This window comes from Simochromis diagramma, unplaced genomic scaffold (genome assembly GCF_900408965.1).
Source record: "Simochromis diagramma unplaced genomic scaffold, fSimDia1.1 OVJJ01000753.1, whole genome shotgun sequence".
NCBI classification, from domain to species: domain Eukaryota; kingdom Metazoa; phylum Chordata; class Actinopteri; order Cichliformes; family Cichlidae; genus Simochromis; species Simochromis diagramma.
The window spans coordinates 24,431,630-24,458,977 of record NW_024387523.1 but is presented as its reverse complement, the minus strand read 5'-3'; the positions used below and the strand labels follow the sequence as shown (position 1 = coordinate 24,458,977).

The window sequence follows — 27,348 nt, the reverse complement described above, 5'->3', positions numbered from 1 at the left end:
ATAGATATAGTTCAGTTTTCAAGAGGTTTACAGCAGCAGCCTTCTGACAACATGTTCAATCCTCCCAACCAGCTATTTGGTTTAACTCCACTCTTAACGCTTGTTGTAAATACTTTTTGGAAACTGGCGCCATCGAAGGACTATTCCTTGCTAAACTGCTAAAGCCCCATTCATGCAGGCTTAGAGACCTGCCTGAATGGGTGTTTGCTGGCTGTTGTCAGTGTGAAACTGGTTACAGAGAGGTGTCCTACACAGAAACCGTCCTTCTGCTAGCAAACAAATTAATCACAAGGAAGTTTTGGGTGTGACTAATAACCAGCAACCACACACCAGCTGGTCAGGAAATACACATTTTTTTCTAATTACTGCATATTACCAGGTTAGTCTCCAAACCATAATCGACTGAGGTCCTAATCAACCAATCATCAAAGTGCTAAAGTTTTATGGACAAAATTGAAATCCCTGAAAGAGAAATGAAGGAAAACTGATATTATATCAAGTCCAGTCACGGGTCTCAGTCAAGCAACTCCACAGCCACACGTGGCTCGTTTGCTCACCTCCATGCTACCTGGCTTAGAGAAAAAGAGATTACAAATGTGATGAATATAAAAATGGGGGGAAAAAACTCATTTTTATTCATGATTCTTCAAAATAATTAATCAGTTGTTAAAGAAAAAATAATAATTTTAATATAGTTCTAATATCTGTGTCATAGCTTGCGTGTGTCATCTGACACCATAAACTCTACATTTTGCTGAACCTCAGTTGTGTGTCTAGCATGTAGGTAAACACATGAGGACTAGTCAGGATTCCAAAATCTTATTTGAAACTGACTAACAAGTTATAGCGGCTTTTGGTGTAGCCTGTAGATCCTTTTTTGTTTTGGGTGTTGACCTTCTAGAACATATAATTAATAATAATCTTTGTGTAAACTTAACTAGGGCTTAAGTAATCATTTGAGCAGTTTAGTTTAAATTTGTCAGTACTTGATTAAGTACAGACAAATATGACTTTGGCTCATTACTAAATACCTGCAAAAGTCATGTAACTTGCTGTTACTTGTAACCAGCGTGCTTCATACTGATTATAATGCCGATAAACAAACTGGTGAATGCGTTAATCCTTATTTTTCTAAATGTCTGTGTTAGCTTTGTTGCTGAGCACAGTAGAGAGGGCAAGGCTGATGTTAGCATTTAGCTCCAAGCACTGCCGTTCCTGAGTACACTCTCACAGAGCTGCAGACATGTCTGTGGGCTGCTCATTTACTAATTTGTTGACTGTGTAAGATCTTCCTAAACCAGCCTCCTATTGATTGGGCTGCTTTGGGGCATGCCTTTTGAAACATTGTACACTTTAATAGATTCTAATGCTCTAAAATGAGCTCTTTCTAAATCAAATTAAGTAAAACGTCCACTGATCAAATTCCTTAAATTCAGCAAATTTAGGGTTAGACTGTCTACAGCATGGCCTTTCAGGCTTTCACTGTATCTAAGCTAACAGAAAGTTAGCGAGTTTAAATTTTACTGGCGCTGGAGCAAATATGTGCATTGATATGTGCAGATCAGGTGAATATATTTAAGCCTGAGGAGTGCTGAGTATGACTTACACAACAATGCAGATGGGACCGTCACACATGCGTGCGTTGGTCTGCAGACATACTTGCATTGTATTTGCATTGGCAAAGGTTTATCGGAGGATCTCGCTTCCTCCAGCTGTAGAGTTGGAATCTGGACATTCTTCACTGAGCTTCGGTTTTTCTCAAAGCGATATGCTGCTCACATTGTGAGCCAGTAGAGCAGTGTCCTCGTAGAATCATAAGCAGGCTGGAAATATAAAAAACTAACACGATGCTGCATCTCCATCAGATTTGTGAAACTTTCTTTCAGTGGTCTGATTCTGCTCAATAGTGGACTGGATAATGGCCATTTCCCACACATGTTGTTGCAGTATTACACCATAGAGTTCAGTCATGTTCCCCTGGCTTTCACAAGGATTTGGTCAGGTTTTGTCTGTCATTGCTGGGCAAATGAGTTTGCTTTGGCACCGCGACCATGGCTGCGATGCAACTTGTGCTTTTATTTGTGGCCAGAGAGAGCATTACGAACATCAGTGACAGCAGGGAGCCCTGGTAGTTATAGAGACCAATCTCTCAGCCTCAACCAAAGCACCAAAGCCCCATGTGTTGGCTAACCTCCATTCTTTTGAAGTAGTTAGTGAGCAAGACACCGAACCCTTTTCAGTGACCTTGACCTCTGACCTCTTCTGGAAAGATTTAAGAGAAAAGAGGGTTTTAATTAAAAAAAGGATGTGAAAAACCCCTTTTTCTCATGGTTTGTTGTTCAGCACATGGTTTCATTATTGAAATGTTTGATGCTTGCAAAATATTTCAAAGGTTAAAGCTGATTATGTACAAAGAGGAATCATACTTGGCTGCGGTCTACGGTCTTTAGCTGTGCCAGCGGCAGGTCTCTAGGGATGATTTTTCAGCAGTGTTGCCACCACTTCGGTCCAGACTCAGAAATCAAAACAACTTCTCAGAGGGTGAAATCTGATGGCTTTATATCTCTGCGTTGGCTTAATTTAGTCATTTAACATTAGACCATCCTAAAATAAGAGTTACTTATTGGGGCATAGCAAATTAAACACACTGTAATGGCTAGTTTTGGCGAGTCCTTAATTGAAACATTAAACAAGAATTTAAGGATTCAGATTCTGTTACTGATATCACTTATTGATTCCTTATTGATTCTCACTGGGTTCTCATTGGCTTTGAGAGTCACCACCATTGATAAACAGCATATCAAAGACATTACATTCATGCAGATTTATTGATTGCATTGTGGTCAAATCTTTGTGCATGTTGGAGGTATTTCCCCTCTTCGTTGTGATCATTTTGCGGTCGTTACTCAAAAAAAGTAATTATTACCCCGAACACTTTTCTTAGAAGTAATGCATTACATTACTTGCTATAATACTTGTTACATTACTTTCATGTTACTTTGTAAAATAGCTGAAACACAATGTCTTAGAACTACCATTTAACAGTTTAAACCTGAGGCTAGAGTCCTACACACCAACACAAATCCCTATTCTAATGAGAACACACGTGGTCTTTCTCTTAGTATTACATATGAACACAAAGCCAACAACACAAAAAGACTTCAAAGTGATCTCCACAGCGATTTCACTTTGAACAGGTAGAAACAGAGGCTGCAGCCTGACTGCTCAGGCTGTGGCTGCTGGGCCGGGGTCGGCGTTGACTCGGCGTGTTAACGTCACTCTTGGTTCTTGGCTAGCTTAGCGTTAGCAAAAAAGCTGAAGTTGTGTTAGCAACATAATGCGTTTGTGTCTGTCCTGGATGCACTTCGCTCTTTACCATCACTCTCCATAACGCTGTAGACTGCGCCGCTGTCACCTCAGATGTACGAACTGAAATCAGCTGATTGTAGCGTGAGTGCAAGTGGAACTGATTAGTGGGATCGATAGGCAAGCAGACTAACAATTCCCCTAGCAACTCCAAGGAATTGAACTACTGGGAACCAGTTCAGGCTAACCCAAGAACTGGTTCTTGAGTCCCATCCTACTGTGGCGTTGTCCTTGAGCAAATGTCTGCAAACATCAATGAACTAAAGCAAATCTGTAAAGAAGCGTGGACCAAAATTCCTCCACAGCAATGTGAAGATAAAGATAAGAGAAAAGGTCATATAGAAAACAATTACTTGTGGCTAAAGGTGGTTCTAAAACCTGCTGAATCATTTTTCACAGGACTGTGAGTACAACATGTAAGTATTCACTGGTACACACAAGTTTTGAAAACATTTATTAAATAAATAATGCAAAATATTGTTGTGAGCAGCTATTTAATAGCTGTTCTGTATGCAGTCGTTATTCTTATACATAAGTGTTAAAAGCAGATTCATGTGGTGATCTGTAGCTGTGTTATTAAAAACGAATTTAAGACTAAAGCCCTGAGTCATTCAGTCTCTATTTAGTACTCCTACCTCCCTCTTTGTCTGTGGTCAGCTGATGTACTTCTGCACGCAATGGTCTGCTGACCCACTGCAATCAGATAAGGTGCATGTGTGTGTGTGTGTCTCTGTGCATGTAAAGATGGCAGTGAAAGCTTGCTCACCCAAGTCAGCCTGTAATGACAGGATGCACAAGCTCCTTGCTGCATAGTCTCGCATAAATCATCATGCTTTGTGATCAATTTTAATTTAGTTACTCACCTGAATAGGATTCAGTACAGTTGTGTGTGTGTGTGTGTGTGTGTGTGTGTGTGTGTGTGTGTGTGTGTGTGTGTGTGTGTGTGTGTGTGTCATGATGATTTACAGGACTCTGACACACATACTCACTCAAGCTTGAATGTAATTTCTGAGGATTACATGGGTCATTTCTGTCGTCATAGACTGTAGATTCAGTTTTCCCATTGAAATCATAATAATGAACGGAAACAATGAAACGTCTTCTAAGGGATTCAAAATGTAGTTGCTAGTGTTGTAATATTGTGGAAATATGTTCTGGTGCAGGAACTTTTTGCATGTTTTCTGCTGAAAAAGCAGTCACAGCAAAGCCTCCGTAGATTTCATCGTAAAGCAGAGCAACAGCTGTATCCACAGCTGCATCCTCAGCTGCATCCTCCTGCTCTGACCATTTGGGGGTGCTGTACAGATCAGTGCTTGTTTCAGGTCCTTTTCTCCCAGTTTGGAAGACAGAAATTCTTTGTCGGCATCTGATTGCTGCTCTGATATTAACATGTACTCAATCCAAATTCCTGAAGAGGGAGTTTACCCACATTCTTTGGACTTTTTTTTTTAATCAAACAAGATCAGTGAGACTGTATCCTCTACATAACCAAACTATGCAGCAGGTATTGATTTTGCTGTGGAACAGGAGAATGGTGAGCTCAGACAAACTAGATGAAAGAAGATGTGTGAAAGGGATGTGGACCTTTGCATGGAAACTTAATGTGCTCTTTTAACTCTTTTTAAAAAAAAATATTTTGCTGTGTGGTGGAGCTAGAAACTTGTTGTACGTTCTGTCTTACTGGATTGATTTCACCGTGCCCACATGAGCGATCTTTAAACCCGATAAGTTCCTCGAACTGAACAGTAGATATCCATCAAACTTTTGGCTGATATATGTTTGTGCGTGTGTTTGTGCGCGTGCAAGTGTGTGTGGGACAGACGGTGTGCCCTGTCCGTGGTGGGTCGCAGGGAAACGAGCCACTAGACGAAGTTCTGCGATGGCTCTCCAGTGAGGTAAAATTGAGTTTGGCCTGTCTGCAGAGCTAATCAGCTCTGTCTGGCCTGAAACCCTGACCACTCAGACATGAAAGGCAGATGACGCTGTAACAGAGCAGGGTGGGAGTCACCAGCAGCCAGCGTTCAAAAATTGGCATTAGTGATGGGTGTGTTAGCTGACTGTGGCTGCATAGTCAGCTATCAGTGGAGGTGTTGGTTTCTGCTGGTAATACATTTTCAGTGTTTGAAAATATGCAATTAAATTCAGTTTTATTTATATAGCACCAAATCACAACAACATTCACCTTAAGGCTCTTCAGATTGTGTGGTACAGAAACTACAATAATGCAGAGAGGACCTAAACAATCAGATGAACCCCTTTCAGCAACCACTTGGCGACAGAGGGAAGGAAAAACTCCCTTTTAACAGGAAGAAACCTCCGACAGAACCAGGCTCAGAGAGGGGTAGCAATAAACCTGTAGAGTTTGAAGGGGCCTAGATGAACAGTTGTTAAGATGGAAGAAACAGATGTCCATACAGACATTTCTCAAGTGCGTCAGTCAGATTTTTCATTTTGCATTGGATGATAACAACCCATTAAAAATGTTTAGGAGACTGGAAAACGTGTGATGCTGAAATAAACTCCTGGTGGAACAATTCAGGTGGAGTAATAAAGTTATTTATTTATTTATTTATTTTAAAGATAAACATGTGCTTATAAAACATTTGTAATAAGTAAAATTCCGAGAGTATTCAGTTAAAGTTAAGGAAAATGGAAAATTGTAGGTATTTGTTGTATTTCATCCTCTGCATGTAATGCCTGAAGGAAAACCAAACCCCCTCACCAAAAACTTTGAACAAAGTCCAGAAACACTGCTGCCTTCCATGGTCCAAATGTCTCCTTAAGAATGCACTGAACCAAAGTGAAAAACTGTCCTATGGTCTGACCAATCCAAAATTTGGACTTCTTTATGTTAATTTATAGGCCTTGCATCATCTGGGTTACGGAGGAGAGGGGCCACCTGGCTTCTTATCAGCACACAGTTTAAAAAAAAACCCTAAAAAACCAGCCTGTTTGATGGTACGGCCTCATTGATGATACCAAGACACTACATTGCATTGTATATATATTAGAGCAGCTTGGCTCCATAGTCAAAGACCCTACACCTGTCAGCCATTGGACTACATCTAGCAAGATTTGAAACGTCAAGGACAAGAATGGGGTGGTGGTGGAGCTCCGCCAGTGTCCGGGCATTGCTGTCAGCACAGCAGTTTGTCCCAAACAACATGCTTGGGAACTGGAGGGTTGGGGGTTCTTTTTAAAAGTGCTGCATGCATCATTTTTCATTTGTAAATGTTATTTAAAATATTTAGGAAAGTCTGCCTGCTGGTGAGCATTTGCAGCTTTTGTCTGTTTATATGGATTGTACTGCTGGCTACACTAAATGTCCTGCGTGCCAGAAAACAGGAGAATGAATCTATACTCTGAACATTTCATGGTTGATGAGCAACAAGAATCACATTTATATACAGTATGTATGCAATTTTCCATTTCTCACAACGGCCAAGAAACAGTAAAGCCTTCCAGAGTTTATCAGTTGTGCCACTTAAAGTTTTTACATGACGGAAAAAAACATGTTAAGAAGTTTCAACTAGGCTCCCTGTGGATCTTCTCACAGTGGCACTGGCATGGATTTACACAGTAAACTCAAAGTGTGTGTGTGTGTCACTTTTAGCTTGTGGTTTAAGGTCCCATAAACTTCCTGGTCAAGTGGGTTTGACCCTGGTGTAAGTTATTTTGTTTGACCTCTGACCCGATGTGTGCAGTGTGTGTGCACGCGGGTGTCTGTCCATGACCTTCCAGTCCGGTATATTGTTGCTCACGGCCCTCTTTATGTGTTGCTATAAGCAGCAGCAGGCGTGTAACCTCAGCCTCAGCCTGGAGAGAGATGAGAGGGAAGTGGAGGGGGGGCGGCAAGGTGAGCTAAGTTTCATGATGGAAACATGAAACTAGGTAAATGGATTTTAAACTTTCCAAGGACCCTGGCAGTAAAAACATCGACTAAAAAAAGTCGAAAAACACAAATTGAAGACTCCAAAAGTGAGCTCATTATCTCTTCCAATCTTTTCTCTCATCATATTTGGGATTCTCTGATATCTGTAATCAACGTAAACTCTGAGTGCCAAACTGCAGCATGAGGCTGGAGCAAACGTCGAGCAGTAACGTGTAGGAAAAAAATCTCCTGGAGCTCGTCTTCATAGTTTACATTTTGTCTTCCCCCTTTGTACCCGTGTGTGTGCTGGAGCGCATGCACCTCATAGTTGGCGTGCACACTGTATTAGGGGCCAGCTGGGCTGGCCTGTGCTCTACACATGAGCCTGATTATGACTCAGTATTGCATTACTGACATTCCTCCATAGCTCTCGCTCTTTTCGCTTTCTATTCCCCCCCCCCCCACACACACACACATGTTATCGGCATGTTCCTTTTTCCTCCAGATTTGCTGACCAACCTACCCGCCTATCCATCCATCTATCCATCCCTCCATTTCTAGCCCTCCCCTCCATCTCCACCCCAAAGACTGTTTGCCCAGCCGGCACGTGATCCGTGCAGCTTCAGATCGAATCACCCCAACTTTTCTTCCTTTTTTTTTTGCCTTTAAGACTTCCTGCTGCCTTCTCAGCGACCCTTGAAGCCGTCATTGTGCGTTACACATGTTGCTCTGGTCCTAACACCGTCTCACAGTATTTCACATACAGCTGAGGAGGAGGAGAGGAAGAGGAGGGAGGACAAGCGGGAGGGAGGGGTTAGAAATTGAAACCATTAGGCAGCTCAAAGAAAATGTCAGTGTGTGTGTGTGTGTGTGTGTGTGTGTGTGTGTGTGTGTGTTTGCTCAGTGATTGGCTTAGTAGTTTGAGCTTGTTCTTTCTGTCCTCGTGCATGTGAGGAGGTGTGGGTGTGTTTCAGGGAGAGGGACTGCTACTTCTGGTGCGGCGCCATCAGTAAAAGGAGCTGACAGTGTTTTGTTTTTGGGAAGTCGGGTTTGGAGGAGAGGATTGAAAAGCAACCCTGAAGATAAGAGTGGTAGCGTACGTGACAGGTAGCAGCTCACCGTTTTAAAAATCCCACACTGGGTTAATCCTGTGTGAGGAGACGAACGGAGGGAGGGGAGTGGTGGAAGAGGAGGAGGAGGAGGAGAGGAGCTACTGTTCAGACCACTCCTTGCAGCTCAGTCTTTATGCTGCCCAGCACGAGAAGACTGGAGAAGTCGGGGGCTGTCTCTCTCTCTCTTCCTCTCTCGTCCTTCCTCTGTCACTTCCTCCCCCTTCTTTCCTCTTTCCTCTCTAGCGCTCTCCTTGCCAATCCGTCCCTCCCTCTCCCTCTCTCTCTCTTCCTGACTTCCTCTCCTCTCGCCTCCTGTTTCCCTTCCCCTCCCTCCCCTCTCTCTCTCTCTCTCTCTCTCTCGCTCTCTCTCTGTCCCTGTGTGTCACTGGAGAGCGTCTCAGTGTGAAAATGCCATCCTGCTCTCCAGACTGTTGCCTCTTACAGGCTGTGGAGGTAAGAGACTTCTGCATGTGTGTGGGTGTGTGTGTGTTTGTTTCTTTTATGGGTCTCTGTCATCAGCTTTGTGTGTGCGTGTCTGGTTGCCAGTTTGCATTCCCTCCCCCCCCCCCCTCTCAGGTCAGTGTGTTTAAAACTTTTCTCAAACAAACTAATGCGTCATAAATGCAGTTTTTGTCCCCCCTCCTTTGTGGCATCTGGGAAGAGAGGAGGCGGTCTTCGGGCTCTGCAGGGGCAAAGAGTGCCGTGACGTTGTTTCTGGTTGCGCTGGGAGTTTTTCTCCATGTCTGCATGCTGTTGCTCCTGACGCTCTGTGTCGTTTCCAGACCACCGCGGCTGCCGTTTACTTGGCGTTTTTACGTATTCCCGCTCTACGGGGGCCTTGGTCTGAATTAATTTTCCGTGAACCCCCCAGCCGCCCGCCAGCCGCCCGCCAGCCGCCCACCACCTTCCAACCCTTCGCCCATCACTAGGTTTTTCTCTTGTTTCATGTAATTTTCAACAGTTGCTCCCTGGTTGGCCGTCTGTGAAGTGCAGGGCAGCCGAATCCCCGGCTGTGACCAGAGGATGTTGGGACGTGGGCGTGTGAGAACACACACAAGAGCCACCTACCATTTCTGAGATTTAGAAGATAATTTTGCCTCTGTGGTTTGCTCATATTTGTGAGGGCAATCTGTCCCTATGTGTGTGTGAATCTGCTCGTAGAGTGGTGTGAAGCAGCTGGCCTGTGGTTGTCTGTGCAGCAACACACTTGAAGAAGCCAAAAAAAAAAATACACCCGGCTTAAATGTCGGTCTGGGCACTTTGGCTGAAATGGTTCAAAATGGCGCAACACTGGGAGGTACTTTGAACTCTGCCCGCTTGCTGCTCCCAGCGGTGACATTTTTAATGACAATATACAACACGTATAAATCCACCACACGGTTTCGCCATCAAAGTTCAAATGTCGGGGTGGGGGGGCAGATTTTTAAGCTTTTCCAAGTGCAGATATTCTCGTATGTGAGGGGAAACGTCCGTTTCGCTGACGTACGTTTGCTGCGGACAAAAAGGGCTGAACTAAACACTTAGGCACCAGCCAGCCTTTCCTGGACGTCATCCTTCTTCTTATTTTAAGACCTTCTTGTGTTCGAGTGACAGAATATTGTGAACGGGACCAACCAGAGCACCTGGTTATGGAGGTAACTGCAGCTGGTCATCTGTTGTAGTTTCAGCTTTTGTTTTTCCTCTCTCTGCAAATGCTCCTGACAGCAACTCCATGCCTCGTACCTGGTTTTGAAAACATGACCTTTGCTGCTGTCATGTACACATATCCTCACCATCCCTCTTATGTGTGTGTATGTGCTTTCAGATAGTGAAGGTGTGGAGCGAGGATGGGGCCGGCAAAGTCGTGGAGATCCCGGCCGACATGACGGCTCGAGATGTGTGCCAGCTGCTGGTCTACAAGAGCCACTGCCTGGACGACAGCGCCTGGTCGCTGGTGGAGCACCACCCCATCCTCGGCATTGGTAAGAATCTCAGTGTTCTGTGTGGATCCCAGTGCGGACAGCGATGCTCAATCCTCGCCTTTTTTTTCCTCCTTTCTTTTTTGCAAGAAAAGGGATTAAAGCTACTTTGGTTCTTGTATTGTGTTTATGCAGTGATGAAAAGGTGATTAAACACCATTAGAAGTTTCAGTGAGGTCGTCAGATTGTTACAAATCTGTTACATTATAACATTTTCTAAAAAAAACTGGGAGCTTTGATTTTACTTTCCTGTAGATTAAAAGAAAAAAGCACATAATGCGATCCATGAAAAAAGGAATTTTTTTCTTGTAGCTTCTAATAAGAGAATAAACGCTTCCTGCTAAATCTCTGCATATTTGCCTTGCGTGTGCTTTTCTGCAGGTGTGTGTGCCCTGTGTATTCACTTGATCACAGCACCAGTGTTTGCATGGCTTTACCACTTGAGAGGGAGGTGTGGTGCTTGTAGGATTAAGCATTTTCCATGTTCTACTCACATGCTTTTCCCTCCCAAATAGTTTGCTCAGAGAGAGGGTGGGGGGAACGAGAAAAAAGAGGTAGAGGGGGTGGGGAAAAAAAGGAAAACATAGGACTCGTGCTTCGTTTCTTCACTTTTGCCGTGTGTCCCTTTTTGAAGCTTTACTTTTTTTTCTTCTTCTTCTCTGGGTCTGCCTTTGTCCTCAGTGAGGCTTTCCTCCTCTCGAGTTGTATTTTTAGAGTCAAAGGATTGCTTTGTGCTTTCCTGCTTGATCTGCGTTTCTGGGGGGGGAAAAAAGTGCACCGGAGCGATGGAATGTGAGGTGAGGAGAGGAGAGGAGAGGGAAGAAGGGAAGGAGAGATGAAGGGAGAAAGAAAGAGAGAGACAGACAGAAGGTGGGGGTGGAGGGCGGAGAGGCCTGGGACTGAAGCGTCATACCAGAGCTGCGAGGAACCAATCGCCGGTCTCTATTGGACGAGCCCCTAGCCTTTCTAGCCAATCGGCCCTTTCCTGACTGTCCACAGGAAATTCCCCCGCTTGTAGCCAACGAGGGCGTGCACGAGCGGACGCGCGCAGAGTCCAGACATTTCCACCCCTTAACTACAGCCAGAGCTAAGCAAGAAAAAAAGAAGTGAGTACAGCTTCAGTTTAGAAATGTGTGTTTGTGCCTCAGTGAAACAGGAGAACCCTGCCTGCACGTCCACGTCTAACTGGAACATCCCACCACTATCAAATTCTTACCTGCATCACTCTGAGATCATGTGCCCTCAACTTAAGATAGATGAGGACACGCACACACAAGCAAGCACACACACAAAGAAAGTAACTGGGCCTCCGTGGTGCACAGTGAGCAGGTTAGGTCTATGTGAGCTTGTAATGTGTGGTTGTGTGTTTGTCTGTGGTTTGTACTTTGCTTATGGCTTTGCTGCTCTCAGCAATCAGCCTAAATAAATGACATCATCTTCCTGCAACCCCCCCCCCCCCTCCTCCAACACCACCACCTTCACCTCCTCCCTCCTCTGCCTCACAGCGCTTCTTCCTCTTCACAGCCCCTCCTTATTTAACCTCTTAGTTCCTCGCCCGTCTCTTAGTAACAGGCGATGTTTTTTTAAAAATCAAAAGTATTTATTTCTTGCTGCGTCATTGTACACAATGCTGATGTGGGGGTTAATGTGGCTAAATTTCTGCTGGAGACATCTTATATGGATCTCTGCATGTTTTTAATTCATGGACTCTGGCATAGCAGCTTTCCATGAATCACAGTTCTAAATAATCCTTATTATTATCTTTGTTCATCCTCTATCTGAAACAAGCCAGCATTCTTCTGATTGGCAGCAAGCAAACAAAAGGTTCTTGTATTTATTCATATATGTGAACAGCTTATTAATACTCTGTTACTCTGCGAGACACTTTAAAATAAAAATATCCTCGACGGTTCCAGTGTATGGCACATTTCACTGGAATTACATTCAGGTTCAGCGCCTCAAAAGCTGTTTTGTTCAGCCTGCTAGGGGATGCAGTTACAGCTCACAGTAAGTCCTTTAGTGACAAGGACACTTCTAAATATGCTGTCAACACAGGAGGGAGGAAAAAAAGTGTAAATGTATGCAAAAGAGCTGCTTGTTATGCTGTGGATGAATCCCTAAAATGAATCTAAATAAGAACAATGAACGGTGTTTTTGACATGAAAATCTTTTTAGTATACAAATGAGCCCTAAAAGCCGCGCTCGCAGATTTAAAACCGACGGTTTCTGTCCGACGCCGTCCCCAGAGGGCAATTTCTTTTTTTTAACATTGCCTGTGTCTGTGCCCTCATTCAGAGAGATGTGTGGAGGACCACGAGCTGGTGGTTCAGGTTCAAGCCTCCATGAGCGGTGACAGTAAATTCCTCTTCAGGAAGAATTATGCCAAATATGAATTCTTCAGGAACCCCCTGGTGAGTCTCCTGCATCCCTAAAGTGACCTTTCTGTGACTGCCTCGGTTTAGCACGCATCCCCCACAGAGCCACGTAGACACAGCAGCACACACACACACACAAAGAGTGAGAGAGGGGGAGAGAAATTGGGGTTCAAAAGGTTTTTCATCTTTTGATGTTTTTGAAATGCAGCGACAAATTTGTTGCTAGCAGCCAGCACCTCTGTGTTTAATCGTTTTAGCCAAAAATTAGAGGATTGTTGTGTTTTCGGGGTTTTTAAATCACCTTTTAGTCATTTTTCTGTTCAGGAATCGTCAATTAGTATAAGACAAAGAGTCACAGCTGGGGTTTTAAGCCCTCATTACATGATGGCTAAATGGCAATGCTAAAGTATTTTAGCTACACTCTCTGCGTTTCCCGTTTCATTCTTCCTCCTGGAAGAAGCTAACGGTTTCAGTTAAAACTCATCATTATCCTTTTATCCTACCTTCAGACAGGTGCTAAAATCTCAAAATGCAAAGCTGATCGTCGTTTTTTAAAGACGTACACGTCCCTACTTCTGGCAGCCAGCGACTCGGCGCCGAGCGGCCTGTGTGGCATCTTTTCTGGCGATGTGGACGCAGCGTGGGGCTGTTACTGTTGTGTGCTGGCCGGGTATACGGTGACATTATTGCTGTGGGTGATTTAGGTGTGTGTCAGAGCCAGCAGGTGACCTCAGCTCTGTGGTAATGAGCACAGTAAAACACAGGAGTGCTGGCCACGGCTTGTCAATCACGCTAAGAGTAGCGCTGCTGGTTAAAGGGGATTACATCAGCGGGTGAGATCATACTGCATCTACTCCGAGGGCTGGAGTGCCCTCTCTCTCTGTCTCCGCACCACTTTGGCTCTTAGTCCTTGTGTTGATTGAACACACACACACACACACACACACACACACACACACACACACACACACACACACACACACACACACACACACACATTCTGGATAGAGAAGCACTATCCTAAGTGGTCTGTAGTGCCTCTCTTTCTTTCTTTGTCTCTTTGTCTCTCGCTCACTGGCGATCTCCGTGTGTCTTTTCCATGCAGAACTTTTTTCCGGAGCAGATGGTGGCTTTTTGTCAGGAGTCTGATGGCTCAATTCCTCCGTCACAGCTCTTACAGGTGAGTTGATGACTCAGTGAAGCAATACTATGAATTATACGAGCCCTGATATCTCAAGAGAGTTACCATCTGTTCATCCAAAAATATGCATGCGCATGCACAGACAGATTATGGTGCTGCGCTCAATTTGCTTCCCGATTTTTAGAAATATAAAATAAGCTGCCTCATTATTTCACTGCGATATTCATTTTTAATTCAGATTTTCAGTATGATCTATTTTAGAAGCAGATACCCAAACAGTGCTGCATTCACTTCCCCTGCAGCAGTGCTATTATAGTTATTTTTATTTTGGCTTGTTCTTTTTAATTCAGTTTAGTTTTTAATATTTGAAAATGTTTGTTTAGTTTTGTTTTCTCTTGGCTTCAGTTTGAGTTTTAAGGTCACAGGTCAGATTTGGGGGAAATCACAGTTATTGCAATAAAAACACAGAACGTGTTGAACGCGGTTGACTCATAGAGACTCATCCAGACTTTCAGCAAACACGTCCACCAATGCCTCATCAGGCAAGCTGTAATACAACTTTTTACCCAACTAACAAACACTCAAACTAAGGATATTTATTTTAGTTTGTTTTCCAAGTTCCACCAAATTATTTCAGTTAATTTTATTTATTTCTATTTTATTTTAGTTAACAAACCATATTTAGTTTTGGTTAATTATCATATCCTTGCCCTGCAGCAGTATTAACGATAGATGTTGTTGTGCGTTCGTTTTCCAGAACTTTCTGAACTCGAGCAGCTGTCCAGAGATTCAGGGCTATCTGCATGTGAAAGAGCCTGGACGCAAGTCCTGGAAAAAGCTCTACATGTTCCTGCGCCGCTCCGGCCTTTATTACTCCACTAAAGGAACATCCAAGGTGAGAAAGTATTGCTTTATTGATTGTGGAAGTGGTGTGAAGTAAACTAGATCTAGGGCTTGTCAGCTGCCTAATCCCACAATTTGTGTGTGTGTGTTTGCGCTTGTTGTGCATTAGCTTAAATCATATATCGCCACCCTCACAACCCCCACAGGAGCCCCGGCACTTGCAGGTTCTGTCAGACCTGGAGGACAGTAACGTCTTCACCGTCATCACGGGCCGAAAACTTCACAACGCCCCCACAGACTACCAGTTCTGCATCAAGGTAACACACAGACAAACCACAGACTGTAAATAAAGATGCAGCCACAGTGACATCACCCACTGGTTTGTGAAATCATGTTTTGAGGCTTCTGATTTTTAGGATTTTGGCCGCCTGGTTGTTATTTTTGTGGAGCCAGAGGTGACTGCGTTTGGGTGGTCAGAAAGCTGCATCCATAAACAGATATTTGCTATATTTAGCCATGATTTCATCCTAATTTTTGCTAAATAACATGGAAGTAGAACTTGACTCAGCAACACTGAAGCTAAGAGTTCTCGAATAGTTTGTTAGTAGAAGTAGTCACACTTCAGGCCTTATTATTAGCCACATAATTACACACAAAATGCTCCAAAAGGTACCAAATGCACAAACACAGTTAAAGTGCAGTGATTCAGATTAGCTGAAATGTAGCTCAGCGGGCAGCTAGCGGCTGCAGCTGCTAATCCGCTAATACTGCATAACTTCAACTTTAATAAAGTTTCAGTGCGTCAGTAACAATGACTGTATACAGTCATTGGTCAGTAACAACACATCTCACCTCTCAATCTGTGGTTATAGAGGAAAGAACTGGCTGAACAGACTGTAAACATGCTTATTTATGCTGGGAAGTTGTGCTAACATGGGAGTCTGTGGGGATTGGTTCAGTCTTAGAGTCAGCCTCTAGTGGTCATTACAGGAAGTGCAGTTTTTAACTTCAGGGCTCCCACTAGAGATGAATATTATTGTTCTTTAATAGCTAAAAAATGTCTCATTTGACAGATTTTTTCACAGTTTTGAAATCTTTATTTAAAGTCAGTACTTCTCTGCATACGTTGTATGCAGTGGGCGTGTCTGTGAGGACACATGGGTTTAAAACAGCACAGCAGGGGTTTAAACACACTCTCAGTACTGTGCCCCGCTCCGGGTGGTATCTGCGGTGGGCGTACCTGCTGATCTGGGATAAGCTCAGGGGGATAAGCAGGGATGGCACAGGGAATCTGGCCCACCTGACCTCTTCACCTCTCTTTTACACACACACACACACAGACACACACACACGTGCTAGACGATTGGCGTGTCAGATGCTGTCAGCGGGGGTGACAGTGCAGGATTGGGTGAGGGATTTTTCTTGGTGGGGTGAGGGGGTGGTGGGGTTTGTTGCCATGGTGACATGAATGAATTTATCAGTATGGGGTTGTATTTAGGGAGTAGTGTGCCTTATGCCCTTATTGGTGGTGGAAGGAGGAAAGGAAAAAGGAAAAAGTCTAAGCTGTGATTTTGGACAGAGTTGCCTGGAAAGTCGCAACTCTGTCCATAAATAAATCATAAAAAAATAGATTTTCCTAACCTTACTGTATCACTTACTTTCATGTTATTTGACTGCATGCAGTGTATAAATATTTAATAAAGATTGGGTCATGTGGAAAATGCTAAATTCTTTTCAATCGACTCCTGATTGCCACTCTAACCCCCAAAGCAGTCAGATCTTTGCTGTGATTAGAGCGCAGACCTGTGCTGCCGAGCACAACAGTGGCTGCACTGTGACTGTGTTCTGGCACGGTCACATGAAGCCTTATTACTGTTCATGTTTGCGATGTGCATCTCGTTAATCTAATTCCCCGCTGCGTCCTCTGTTTGGTCGACAGCCCAGCAAAGTGAGGAGCGACTGCAAGGAACTGAAAATGCTGTGTGCGGAGGACGAGCAGAGCAGGACTTGCTGGATGACTGCCTTCAGGCTGTTCAAAGTAAAAACCCTGCACTTTTCTTGCGTCGCAGTTAAACATTAATGAGTTAGTTGGTGCTTGGATGTTAAGCTGATGCCTTCTCCTCTCTCCTGCCCCCGTAGTACGGAATAGTGCTGTATCAGAGCTACAACGTGCCCCAGCAGAGGAAGTCTAACCTCTCGCCTTTTACGGCACCTGTGGTGAGGATCTGCTCTCTGTGACATCGCCTTACTGCAGCTCTGCTCTAACAGCAGGGACGAATCCAGATTGATGCATGAATTAGCCGATAGTAATCTTGGGACGAATCTCAAAGCTTCTTAAGAGGAAAAAACTTGTTTTATTGAAATGCTGAAATAGATTTTTATATTCGGATGACCAGGCTACTGCTGACGTTTGCTGCTAATGTAAGCAGACAGTTTACAGCAAAATGGCATCCATTAAAAAACATCTTATCCTATTTTTTTAATAAGTGAATATTTACATACTGTTCCAACACATGCACAGTTAACAGGAGAATTGTTTTTTGCAGGTGTGATGTGTAATCCCCTCGCACCATGAGGTGTTGAAAAAGGTGTCATAAGCTGCTTTGGAAAGATTGTGAATAGAATTAGTCGCAATTCTCCACAATTGAAGTCTGTGCCCTAACCTTAAGATTAGATACTTCTACAGCGAGTTAGCCTGTGTTTAAAACTTCACACACATACTCACAAACCCCGCTATCTGAAAGTGTTAGGCGATCAGTGGCAGCTCAAACTAAAAGCAGTTCCACTCAGTTTTCCTGATGTTTCCTGAACTCAGCGTTCAGTTTAGAAGCTGAAGCTGGGTTTGCCACTGCGCTTGTTCAATAGAGTAATGGTGTATGATTATCAAAGCTTTTAGGAAACGGTTAGAAAGACCGTGAGAGAAAATTAACACAGCAGATCTTCGAGCATTATGTTTATTTAATGTAACTTCTTCTGAAAGGTGTTAGGATATAATATAACAATGACTCCTAAAAAGGGGAAAAATTAATGTTGGATTATTTTGTGAAGAGTAATTATATTATATTATATTATATTATATTATATTACATTTATTATAAGAAAGTCTTGACTAATTTGAGTCCCACAGCCAGATAGCCAGCAGAGGCTTGTGCTTTTCCTCAAAAGGGGCATTTGTGGATTGACTAAAGTGGGTCTGTGTGCAGACAGGATTTGTCATGCTCCAGTGAGTGTGTCTGGCTTGTTTAACCCTTGACCCTTGTCTACCACCCCTCCACCCTTTTTCTTGTATGCCCCCTCCCTCTAACCCCTACCCAACCACCATCACCCTCCACCCACCCTGCCGCTCTCCAAACAGCGAAGCGTATCTGAGAATTCCCTGGTTGCCATGGACTTCTCCGGGCGGACCGGTCGCGTCATCGACAACCCCATCGAGGCCCAGAGCGCCGCCCTGGAAGAAGGGCATACCTGGAGGGTAAGCAGAGGGAGCAAGGATTCTGTTCTGCAGGGTGGGCTTAGATAGGAAATAGAGGATATCTGACTAGAAGTGCAAACGTATTCAAGCCGCAGCTGCTTTGTGTGATTACCACAGAATGTGCAGGAGTTTCCCAGTATATTTAAAAATTGACTGCTTTTATGGATGGTATGCACTGAAGCCTTTCATACCATACAAGGCTGCGTTTTCTTTGTGAATTAAAGTGTGTAGTAGTTGCACTTTACCAAAGCTGTGCATCCTTCAGTAGAGTGTTTGTTATTGGACTAAAAAGAATTGAAGAGAGTGATTCACAGTAAAACATTCCTGTGTTTGTTTTGGTCCAAAGTGATGTTTAAACATAGTTTAGTTTGCCATGAGGGTTACACACGTGATGGGCATGGCTTAGGGACTTTGACTTTGAGGGAGTTTTGTTTTACATGATGATATCTAACGATAAATGTGGTGTTTATAGAAAAGGAGTCAGCGTATGAATGTCTTGGGCAGTCCCAGTCCCCTGCATCCATCTTCTCTGAGCACAGGTACTCTCATGTGACACTGGCCTAGCAATAACACCATGAGCAGTATAAATACATTTACAAATCTATATATAATGTGGTTGTGTCTGTCTGTGTGCGTGAAAAACTTCCCGTGTTTTTCAGTGATTCACAGGACACAGGTGTGGTTTCATGGTCGTATCATGAGAGAGGAAGCCCACAAAATGATGATACAACAAGGCCAAGTCGATGGGTGAGTTACGACATTGTCGAACGGAGAGCACTCCTCACGTGAAGACTCCGGGAGGAAGATAATTTTGTCAAAGTAGTCCAAGTGCTGTCAGGATGATTGTGCTTTGGTTCGTCAAAGCAACAACACACACAGAGCAAGTTTTGATGCTTTCCAGAAACTGCAAAAGAACACTGCTCAAAAAATTACTGGAACACTTTTTAATCAGAATATTGCATCAAGTCAGTTAAACTTCTGAGAATTGATGTGGTCAGGTTAGTAGCAGAGGAGGTTTTAATCAGCTTCAGCTGCTTTGGTGTTGATGAAATAAACAACAGGTGAACTAGAGGGGCAACGATGAGACAACCCCCAAACAGGTGGAGGCCACTGACATTTTTCCCTCCTCATCTTTTCTGGCTGTTTCTTTCACCAGTTTTGCTTTTAGCTTGGGTCTGTGTCACTACTGGTAGCATGAGACGATACCTGGACCCTACCAAGGCTGGACAGCTTGGACAGTACAAACCAATCAAGATCAATGCGAGCCATTACTAGAAGATTTGCTGTGTCTCCCAGCACAGTCTCAAGAGCATGGAGGAGATTCCAGGAGACAGGCAGTTACTCTGGGAGAGCTGGACAGGGCTGTAGAAGGTCTTTAACCCATCAGCAGGGTCCATTGTGCAAGGAGGAACAGGGTGAGCGCTGCCAGAGATACAAAATGACCTCGAATAGGACACTGGTGCAAATGTCTCTGACCAAACAATCAGAAACTGACTTCCTGATGCCTGAGGGCCCGACATCCCCTAGTGGACCCTGTGCTCACTGCCCAGGACATTGGAGCCAGATCTGCTTTTGCCATAGAATACCAGAATTGGCAGCTCTGTACTTTTCACAGATGAGTGTAGGTTCACCCTGAGCACGTATTAGAGACATTAAAGGATGTGGAGAAGCCGTGGAGAACATTATGCTGCCTGTAACATAGCATGACCGATTGAGTGGTGGGTCAATGATGGTCTGGGAAACACACAGACCTCTACAGGTTAGGTGACAGCACTCTGACTCCCATTAGGTATCAGGGTGGAATCTTTGGAGCCATTCTCAGACCCTACTCTGGTGCTGGGTGGATCCTGGTTTCCTCCTGTTGAATGGGAATCTCTGATCTCATGTGGTGAGAGTATCCACTCAATTCCTGGAGGATGAAGAAATTGATACCATTGACTGGCCCTGCTGGCCTGACCTAAATGCAACAGAACACCCCACATTATGTTCTATGTTTCAGTGCATCTGAGCAACCAGGTTGCACCTCAGTCATGCCCTGGTCCAGATCTGGGAGGAGATGCCCCGGTACACCATCCATAAGCTGCTGCATCATTTTAAATTTTCAGGATGTCTTTGAATTCAGCTTTCTGTAGGTTGATCATTTAGTTTTCATCAAACGATGTGGCATCTTTTCATCCTAACACATTACCCATTGGAGTAATATCCAACGTGATTTTTCAAAGTGGTCCATTAATTTTTTTGAGCAGTATATTCGAGGTGTGTATTATCAAGCATATGGAAATTCATGGTAGATAGGTCAGTCCTTTTTATAAGGTGGTTGAACTAGTTCTCATGATGTAATCTTTTTCTTTCAGGTTATTCTTGTTGCGGGACAGTCAGAGTAATCCCAAGGCATTCGTGCTCACCTTGTGCCACCACCAGAAGATCAAGCACTTCCAGATCCTACCGGTCAGTGTGATTACAAAGCAAGAAAAATCTCACCGCCTCTGTTAAGATGCACTGAAATGAGAAACGGTGTGAAAATGACACAAATTTGACTTCTTGTTATAGTCTGACTGCTAAACTGCAGTCACAGTCTCATAAACCAGCTGCTGTGGCTTGTTGGCATCACCGGCAAAGGAGTATATTTGTCCCCAGAAGCAGGTCCATCTTTAAAAATAGTCTGCGATGCAGTTTAATTCTATAGTGTAAAAAAACCCTACGGCAGACTCTGCCCAGCGAGCCTGCTACACTCATTTAGCATCACCACCAACCCGTGTCCAAAGTACGCTGTGCTTTTTTTAAGATTTTAAAATGTGTTTTTTGCTTCCTCCCAGGCAGCCGTGCACTTAGATTTATTTTGCTGCAGGACAGAAATCAGCTCGAAACAGCTCAGAGGAAACAGATCAATCAGTTATTGACAAAGATGCAGTTGCATGGAGAAAGTGTTTTAACTTTATTTGGAAAAAGGTATATATGTATTTCAGACTGATTACATTGAACTGATAATAGATGGCCATTCTCCTCCAATGGAGTTTCTGTCTGTTCAGTCAAAAGTGTAAATGTTAAAAATGCCCAGTTGATAAAACTCATTCATGTTCATCCATCCCTGATATTCTAGTGTGGATCAAAGTGACTGATAGACAAACTAATCTGTAGGAGTATAAAATTTGTTGGTTTGTAGTTTATATTGTCAAAGAAATGCAAAAAGTAGCCAGTTGGATCACTCCACAGACTGTACTGAATATTAATGTCATCTCCAGGTCTGAGAAGGGATAATGTCCTAAACCTAACCCTAAACCTAACTGGCTTCATTAGTGTGTTTGATATTAAATCATTTGCTTATCTTATAAATGCAGTACAGTGGCCTGGCGATGTAGACCTGGATGTTATCATCTGTTTGCACTCCCGTCAGATGTTCCATGTTTTATCGTTACCTCATAAAGATCAGTCTCTGTCATGTGGTGTCTAAACTATCTCCTCTCCTCCGTCTGATTCTGCTCTGAAGTGTGAGGAGGACGGTCAGGTATTCTTCAGCCTCGACGACGGCGCCACCAAGTTCACCGATCTGATTCACCTGGTGGAGTTTTACCAGCTTAACAGAGGAGTGCTGCCCTGCAAGCTCAAACACCCATGCACCGCTGTGGCCTTGTGACACTCCTCCCCCCAAACCTTTCTTTGCACACCTCTCTCCCTGAGATCTCCCTCCCTCCCCTTCTGTCCCCTTTACCCCTTCCCTTACCAACGGAGTGGGGGTTGAGGAGATGGAGAAAAGTTACGTCCTGTTTTGCGGATGTGAACAACTCTGCTAGGAGCCAGGACTGGAAGTCGATGTCCCCCAGTGGGTAACGTTCGTCTCCACCTTACTGCTGCTTGGTTGTTTGAATGAGAGCTGTTGGGACAGGCCAAGTGTCGAAGACTGTGGACTCCTGCGGTTGTTTTGTTATTGGTGTTCAGACCCCAGAAAAAGACCAGCGTGATGTGAAACCACAAGATGGCTACAGTATGTTTCCAGTGGGTCTCTTGGATGGATCCCTTCCTTTAGAGTCCCAAACCTTTCAGCCCCACCCACCCACCTTCCCCATCCTCCAGGCCTGATAAGCTGTGGTGCCCGCCCTGTCCTCGATACCGAGGTGGGCGGGGAGCGCCACCTTCTGACTTCCTCAATGATCATCAGGGATGGACGGGAACCTCCCTGGGTCCCATCAAACTTGATCCAGGAGTTTTCTCAACCTGTGCAGTCCAGTCTGGATAAGCTGACACCCTGCCCTCCACCCCCCGGAAACACCTTAGCGGGGCATGACGTGGCATCGCTGCCGTGTCCCGACCCACAGACCCCTGATGCAACCCCAATCCCGCCTCCACACGAGCTCAGAAAAAAGTCGGGAGAGAAACGAGAAGTCGCTGAAAGGCAAGACGAGCAGAGCAGCGGCGAGGGTTTGCTGAAAGGACAGAGGAATGTTTATCAGGAAGGCTGTACAAGCCTCTCTTGTAGAGTTGATTACTTGATGTCATTTTAATGCTGTTTTATTACTGTTGATTCAATGAAGAACTTGTTTTGCACTCCCGAGCGGACAGACGACAGCTCTTTAGCTAAGAGAAGCTGCCTCCTCTTCCTCCTTCACTCCCCTTCTGAAAAGCACGCATGTGAATTTCCATCAGCTCTGGCTGGATTACGGTGGTGTGGGAGCACAGTCACATCATGCAGTGCTTTCCAGTAAGGTTTAAGAACATCTAACTAACCTCCCCAGCCGTGTGTGTCGTACCAACAAGACCACAACAATTAAAAAACATGAATGTGCTCTTGAACCAGCTGTAGGTGTCTCAAGACTTTAAGGAAGAAGAGGAAGATTTTCAAATAGACTCACTTTAAAGTGTGTCGAGCCCAAGCTTTCTACCATTTCGGTCTTTTTTTTCCAATCAAAATGGTTATTTTATCTGTTGGTGAATTTGTCTTTGAATGTTTTCCTTTTACTAAATAATTTCTGAGCTCTCTGCTTGCACATTTTTAAAAAATCAGACTGATTTGTTGTCGATGGGTTGGAGCTGTCGTGTTCGGATTCTGACCACTGTTCCCTCGTTGAAAGCAACAAAAGCACTCTCGAAACTTTTATTAAAAACATTTTAAATATGAAATTTGAACAAATTACTTGAAACGTGAACTCAGTTGTCTGTGTGTCAACAAGCAGTCAAATGAGCTTCACTCGCCTTAAGTGAAAATTGTGAGCCTTGTGTATAAAATTGAAGCTATGTTTTAAAAAGTAATGCACATAGAGTAACATGTTTGGGATTTTTTTTTTCAGGGGTGATGGAAGAACATCATGAGTGGGGAGAAATGGTGGGAGATTTGGGAAACAGTCCTTTTTTGCTTTCTTGTCAAGAAATGTAACACACTTACAGGATCTGTACGTTAAATATGAGGCTAATGCTAGCGTGACTAGCAGTCTTGACTCTGTGCAGTTAGAAAATCTGCCTAAAGCCACCTCTAAAGCTCAGTAATCAACATGTTTTATCGTCCTGGAAACCACAGTTTGTGAAAGTTATCTGATGTTTTTACTGAGCTTGGCTAGCTGACTGTAGACTGCTAGCTAGCATCACACATAACTAGCTAGCTTCTCATCTCTGCCTTCTTTTCTAACAGGAAAGCAAAAAATATATTTTCCAAAAGGTCTAAAAGATTCCTGTAAAGTAAAAATCCATTGGAACAAAACTTTGAAAACATGTACTGGTGATGCAATCTCAGATCTGGATAAAATGTCAGTCAACTCTATATTTAGATATTTCCATTAGCTGCATGAAGTGAGCACCATTGCTAAACATCAACAGGGTCGCTAAATTACAATCAAGCAGAAATGGCTTCTTTCTTGATTTCACAACCAATCCATCAAACAACAAATCCACCGCTACAGAGACATAGGAAGCTAACATTACAGAGGGGTTTCACTTAGTTTAGTAGTACCAGGTCATTGTTTGAGTAAATTAAGGGCCAGCAAGTATTTGTTTTTGTTCTTTCATTTTGAAAAAGTAAAAGTATTCAATTATTCAAGCTTCTCAAATAACAGGTTTAGTGAACTGAACCTCCAGTTTCAGATTGTTGTACTAGCTGTCTGTCACCTTTGGTTCTTGAGATTTTTTTTTCATTCTTTATTTTTTGTAGACACATGACCCCTAACCTGTGACATTAACTTGTCGGCCATTTTGGACATGTGACAATGTAGGATAAAGTGAACAAGGCCCCAATCACACAAGCCTACAGACTGGTCTGCAACCAGCTGGAAACCACTGGTCATGATGGGGAAATAAGTATTACTTGAATGCTTGCAAGTAGTTAATGGAGGTTGATGGTTTTCACTCGAAAAATAAAGTCTCAGTCACACATGCCTTCCGGGTGGTCAGTGACCCCTATTTTTCCCCAATGACCCACCTGTCAGTATGGAAAACATTTTGGAAACTGTAAAAAGTGCAGCAAAAAAAGGAAACAAGGAATATTTGCTTTTATGTAAAAGTTGTCCTTTTTTGAAACATGCTGGTTGTAAATCTCAAGCACAGCTTTTACTTTGAAGAAGGAATCCTCTCCATCTCTGGTTTGTGTGACAATTTACTACTGCTCTGAGAATAATTACAAATATCTTTCAGACATACATGACACGCAGCGATGCAAGTATGCTAGCAACCAAAGGAGTCATTGGGAGGTTTCCATTATAGCACCTACTTTGCAACTGATTTCACCCAGCGAGAGCCACCAACCTCCTGGAAGTACTACCAACCAGTCCGTAAATATGTTTCCCTGACAACTAGTGGTTGTATCGTTTCTAATATGATGCCATGTGAGAAATCTCAGTACACCAAAATTTGACCAAAATCTTCTAAATTGACTAAATTGGATATTAGCGATGGTTAGTCTGTAAGTCTAGCTGCTGTGATAGTAGATCTCATGGAAAACATTTGTCACGTGAATGTGTCCAAAATGTGTTACCATTTTACTGTTTCGGTTTCCTTGAATTTTTGGTTGAACGCTAGCTTTATACTAGAACATACCACATGTATGTTACAGAGAACGAGTTTGCTAATAGGTGGCTAAATGCTAAACACAGAACCTTAACCTTATGCCCAATCTTAGCATTCATGGTTCAAAACTCATTAAAGTGGCATCAGTTTGTGAATCAGTCGGTATCATAAGCTTTTCCCCCCTCTACCTAGTTGGTCTACTGAAAAAAAATGAGCTGTCATCAACCAATTCATGACATGTAGGAGAAAATGCCAATTGTTGATGCTGTTGCCAGGTCTCTAAAAATGAATCTGTAATAGTCAGCATAGAGATCAGTTCCAAAGAATTAGATTCACATAGAAATTCCTCTCGAAGTAGCTTAAACAGATCACGAGTTAGTTTATTTTTGACCTTATTTATAGTAACAGGAAAAAGATGCCCAAGAAAGGAGACGAGGAATCCTTTTGTCATTCCTACTGTCACATGACCAACTGAACCCGTGTGACATAACACTTGCTTTTGTGCAGCACCCGTCCCGCCCTCACCTGCAGTTTCCATCCATCCTACCCCAGATTCACAGGGTTAGAATGAGGTCGGCAGACTCTAAGCACCGACACTGATACACACACAGACACACACAATCCACTGCCGCCACCAGCCAACTAATCGCGTGACTTAAACGACTCACCAGCTCTGCACTCCACCAATCAGGCCTTTCTGGTCAGTCAGGTCAGACTCTCTCCAGGGATTGGATAATGCTTGAATCCCCCGCCCCCCTCTCCCACCTGTGTCCAGCCTGTAAGCTATATGACCCTGTGGTAAATGTGTGTGTTGGTGTGCCGATGACCAGACTGTTATATTCACTCTTCAGGAAGTCTGCTGGCTAACGCGCTTGCCCTTTTAGAGGCGGTAAGAAGACAGTCTGGTAAAGTCGGGGGGGGGGGGGGGGTAAGCTGCAGATTTAGAGGAGACGGGAGTTTGACTGGAAGTTTCCCAGCATTCCCAGTCATCAGTTTAGGTTCTTCCCTGTCTGACAGAGGATGAAAGCCACGTCACTATGGGTCAGCGGGGACAAAATCACCGTCCTCCCTCCATTTTTTTTTTTAAGTCACTGTGCTACAATGCAATCGTTCACAGAAGTCCAATCATATGAATATATACCAGTATATAGTCTTGTTTTCAAAGTATGTGAAGCTATGGAGAAGATGTAGATCTAACACTGTACCTAGGTCACAGATCACTATGTATGGGCTGTTATGCTTTTGCTCATAACTCCATGTAAAATGAAGAATGATTTGTTTTTTCCTTTTTTTTATTATATGATTGTGTGTATGACTTTATTGTGTATTGTCTTTGGTTTGCCACAAAATGACGTATACCACAGCATATACAGTATTAATTAAATTAAACATTTTTTATTTTATTTTAAGAAATCAAACTGGATTTTTGGCACGTGTCAAATTTCTGAACTTCAGTTGTGTTTATAAGCTGACAGGCTGTCGGAGTCTTCATCTCTGCCAGGTTTCAACTCTTTCAGTATTCCCTCTCTGTCATTTATACTCCATGTTTGGATATTAAGCCCACACACACACACAGCATTGTTTTTTGATGGAGAGCGCACACGCTAATTCTTAAGCTTTTCATCACAAGTAGTGCAATTATAAGCTGTAGCTCCGGAGGATTGTGCATCTCATTATAATGTCTATGTTGTCTGATTATTTTTCTTAAAGGTGCGTAACATTTTTTTGTATTCTCTCGCAGCACGTGCCTCTTTCTGAAACGGTCACAGCTCCCTAGTTGCCGTCCGTCCACTCTCACACTGCGTTTCAAATTAGCTGTGACTGTGAAATGCAGCCTTACCGGAACTAAATGCTAATGTGGACGTCACACGTCAGTCCCACTGAACTTCGGTGACTTACACTATAGGTGCAAGTGAAGCTAACTCAGTGTTTTTATTGCTGGGTCAAAGTCATCATAAGTTGAAGTCAACTATAAAATTCCAGGGAGGAAAAAACAAAAACAAAGGATCAAATGAACTGTAATCATTTTTTCTGACGTACACTCCTCCACTGTGCTTTGCTTCATTCTGTCTGTGCGGCTCCTGGATCTACATTGTATCCTTTTCAGGTATTTTTTTGTACAAATAAGGGACTGATATATTCTCTGTTTATTGGAAATTAGAATAAAAGACAACATTGCTATAAACCAAACATGCCTGACTCCTGCTCTGTTGTTCTCTGCTG

General features: G+C 43.5%; 1 protein-coding gene across 6 annotated transcripts in view; it reads left to right on the top strand.

Moving 5' to 3' along the window:
• LOC120726411 (growth factor receptor-bound protein 10-like) overlaps nucleotides 1-27,315 on the top strand; it is a 50,580-nt gene extending 23,265 nt beyond the window's left edge. For 4 of the 6 annotated variants that reach the window (XM_040019966.1, XM_040019967.1, XM_040019968.1 and 1 more), the window contains 12 exons: nucleotides 10,154-10,310; nucleotides 12,603-12,718; nucleotides 13,788-13,862; nucleotides 14,581-14,718; nucleotides 14,873-14,983; nucleotides 16,606-16,704; nucleotides 16,806-16,883; nucleotides 18,022-18,138; nucleotides 18,611-18,677; nucleotides 18,798-18,885; nucleotides 20,493-20,586; nucleotides 21,626-27,315. In XM_040019966.1, the coding sequence (XP_039875900.1) occupies nucleotides 10,154-10,310; nucleotides 12,603-12,718; nucleotides 13,788-13,862; nucleotides 14,581-14,718; nucleotides 14,873-14,983; nucleotides 16,606-16,704; nucleotides 16,806-16,883; nucleotides 18,022-18,138; nucleotides 18,611-18,677; nucleotides 18,798-18,885; nucleotides 20,493-20,586; nucleotides 21,626-21,772 (1,287 nt within the window). In that variant the 3' untranslated portion in view covers nucleotides 21,773-27,315. Of the gene's footprint in view, nucleotides 1-8,059; nucleotides 9,984-10,153; nucleotides 10,311-12,602; nucleotides 12,719-13,787; nucleotides 13,863-14,580; nucleotides 14,719-14,872; nucleotides 14,984-16,605; nucleotides 16,705-16,805; nucleotides 16,884-18,021; nucleotides 18,139-18,610; nucleotides 18,678-18,797; nucleotides 18,886-20,492; nucleotides 20,587-21,625 lie in introns of those variants that run through there. The other 2 variants (XM_040019970.1, XM_040019971.1) reach the window with 2 other exon arrangements.
• Nucleotides 27,316-27,348: the final 33 nt, after the last annotated feature.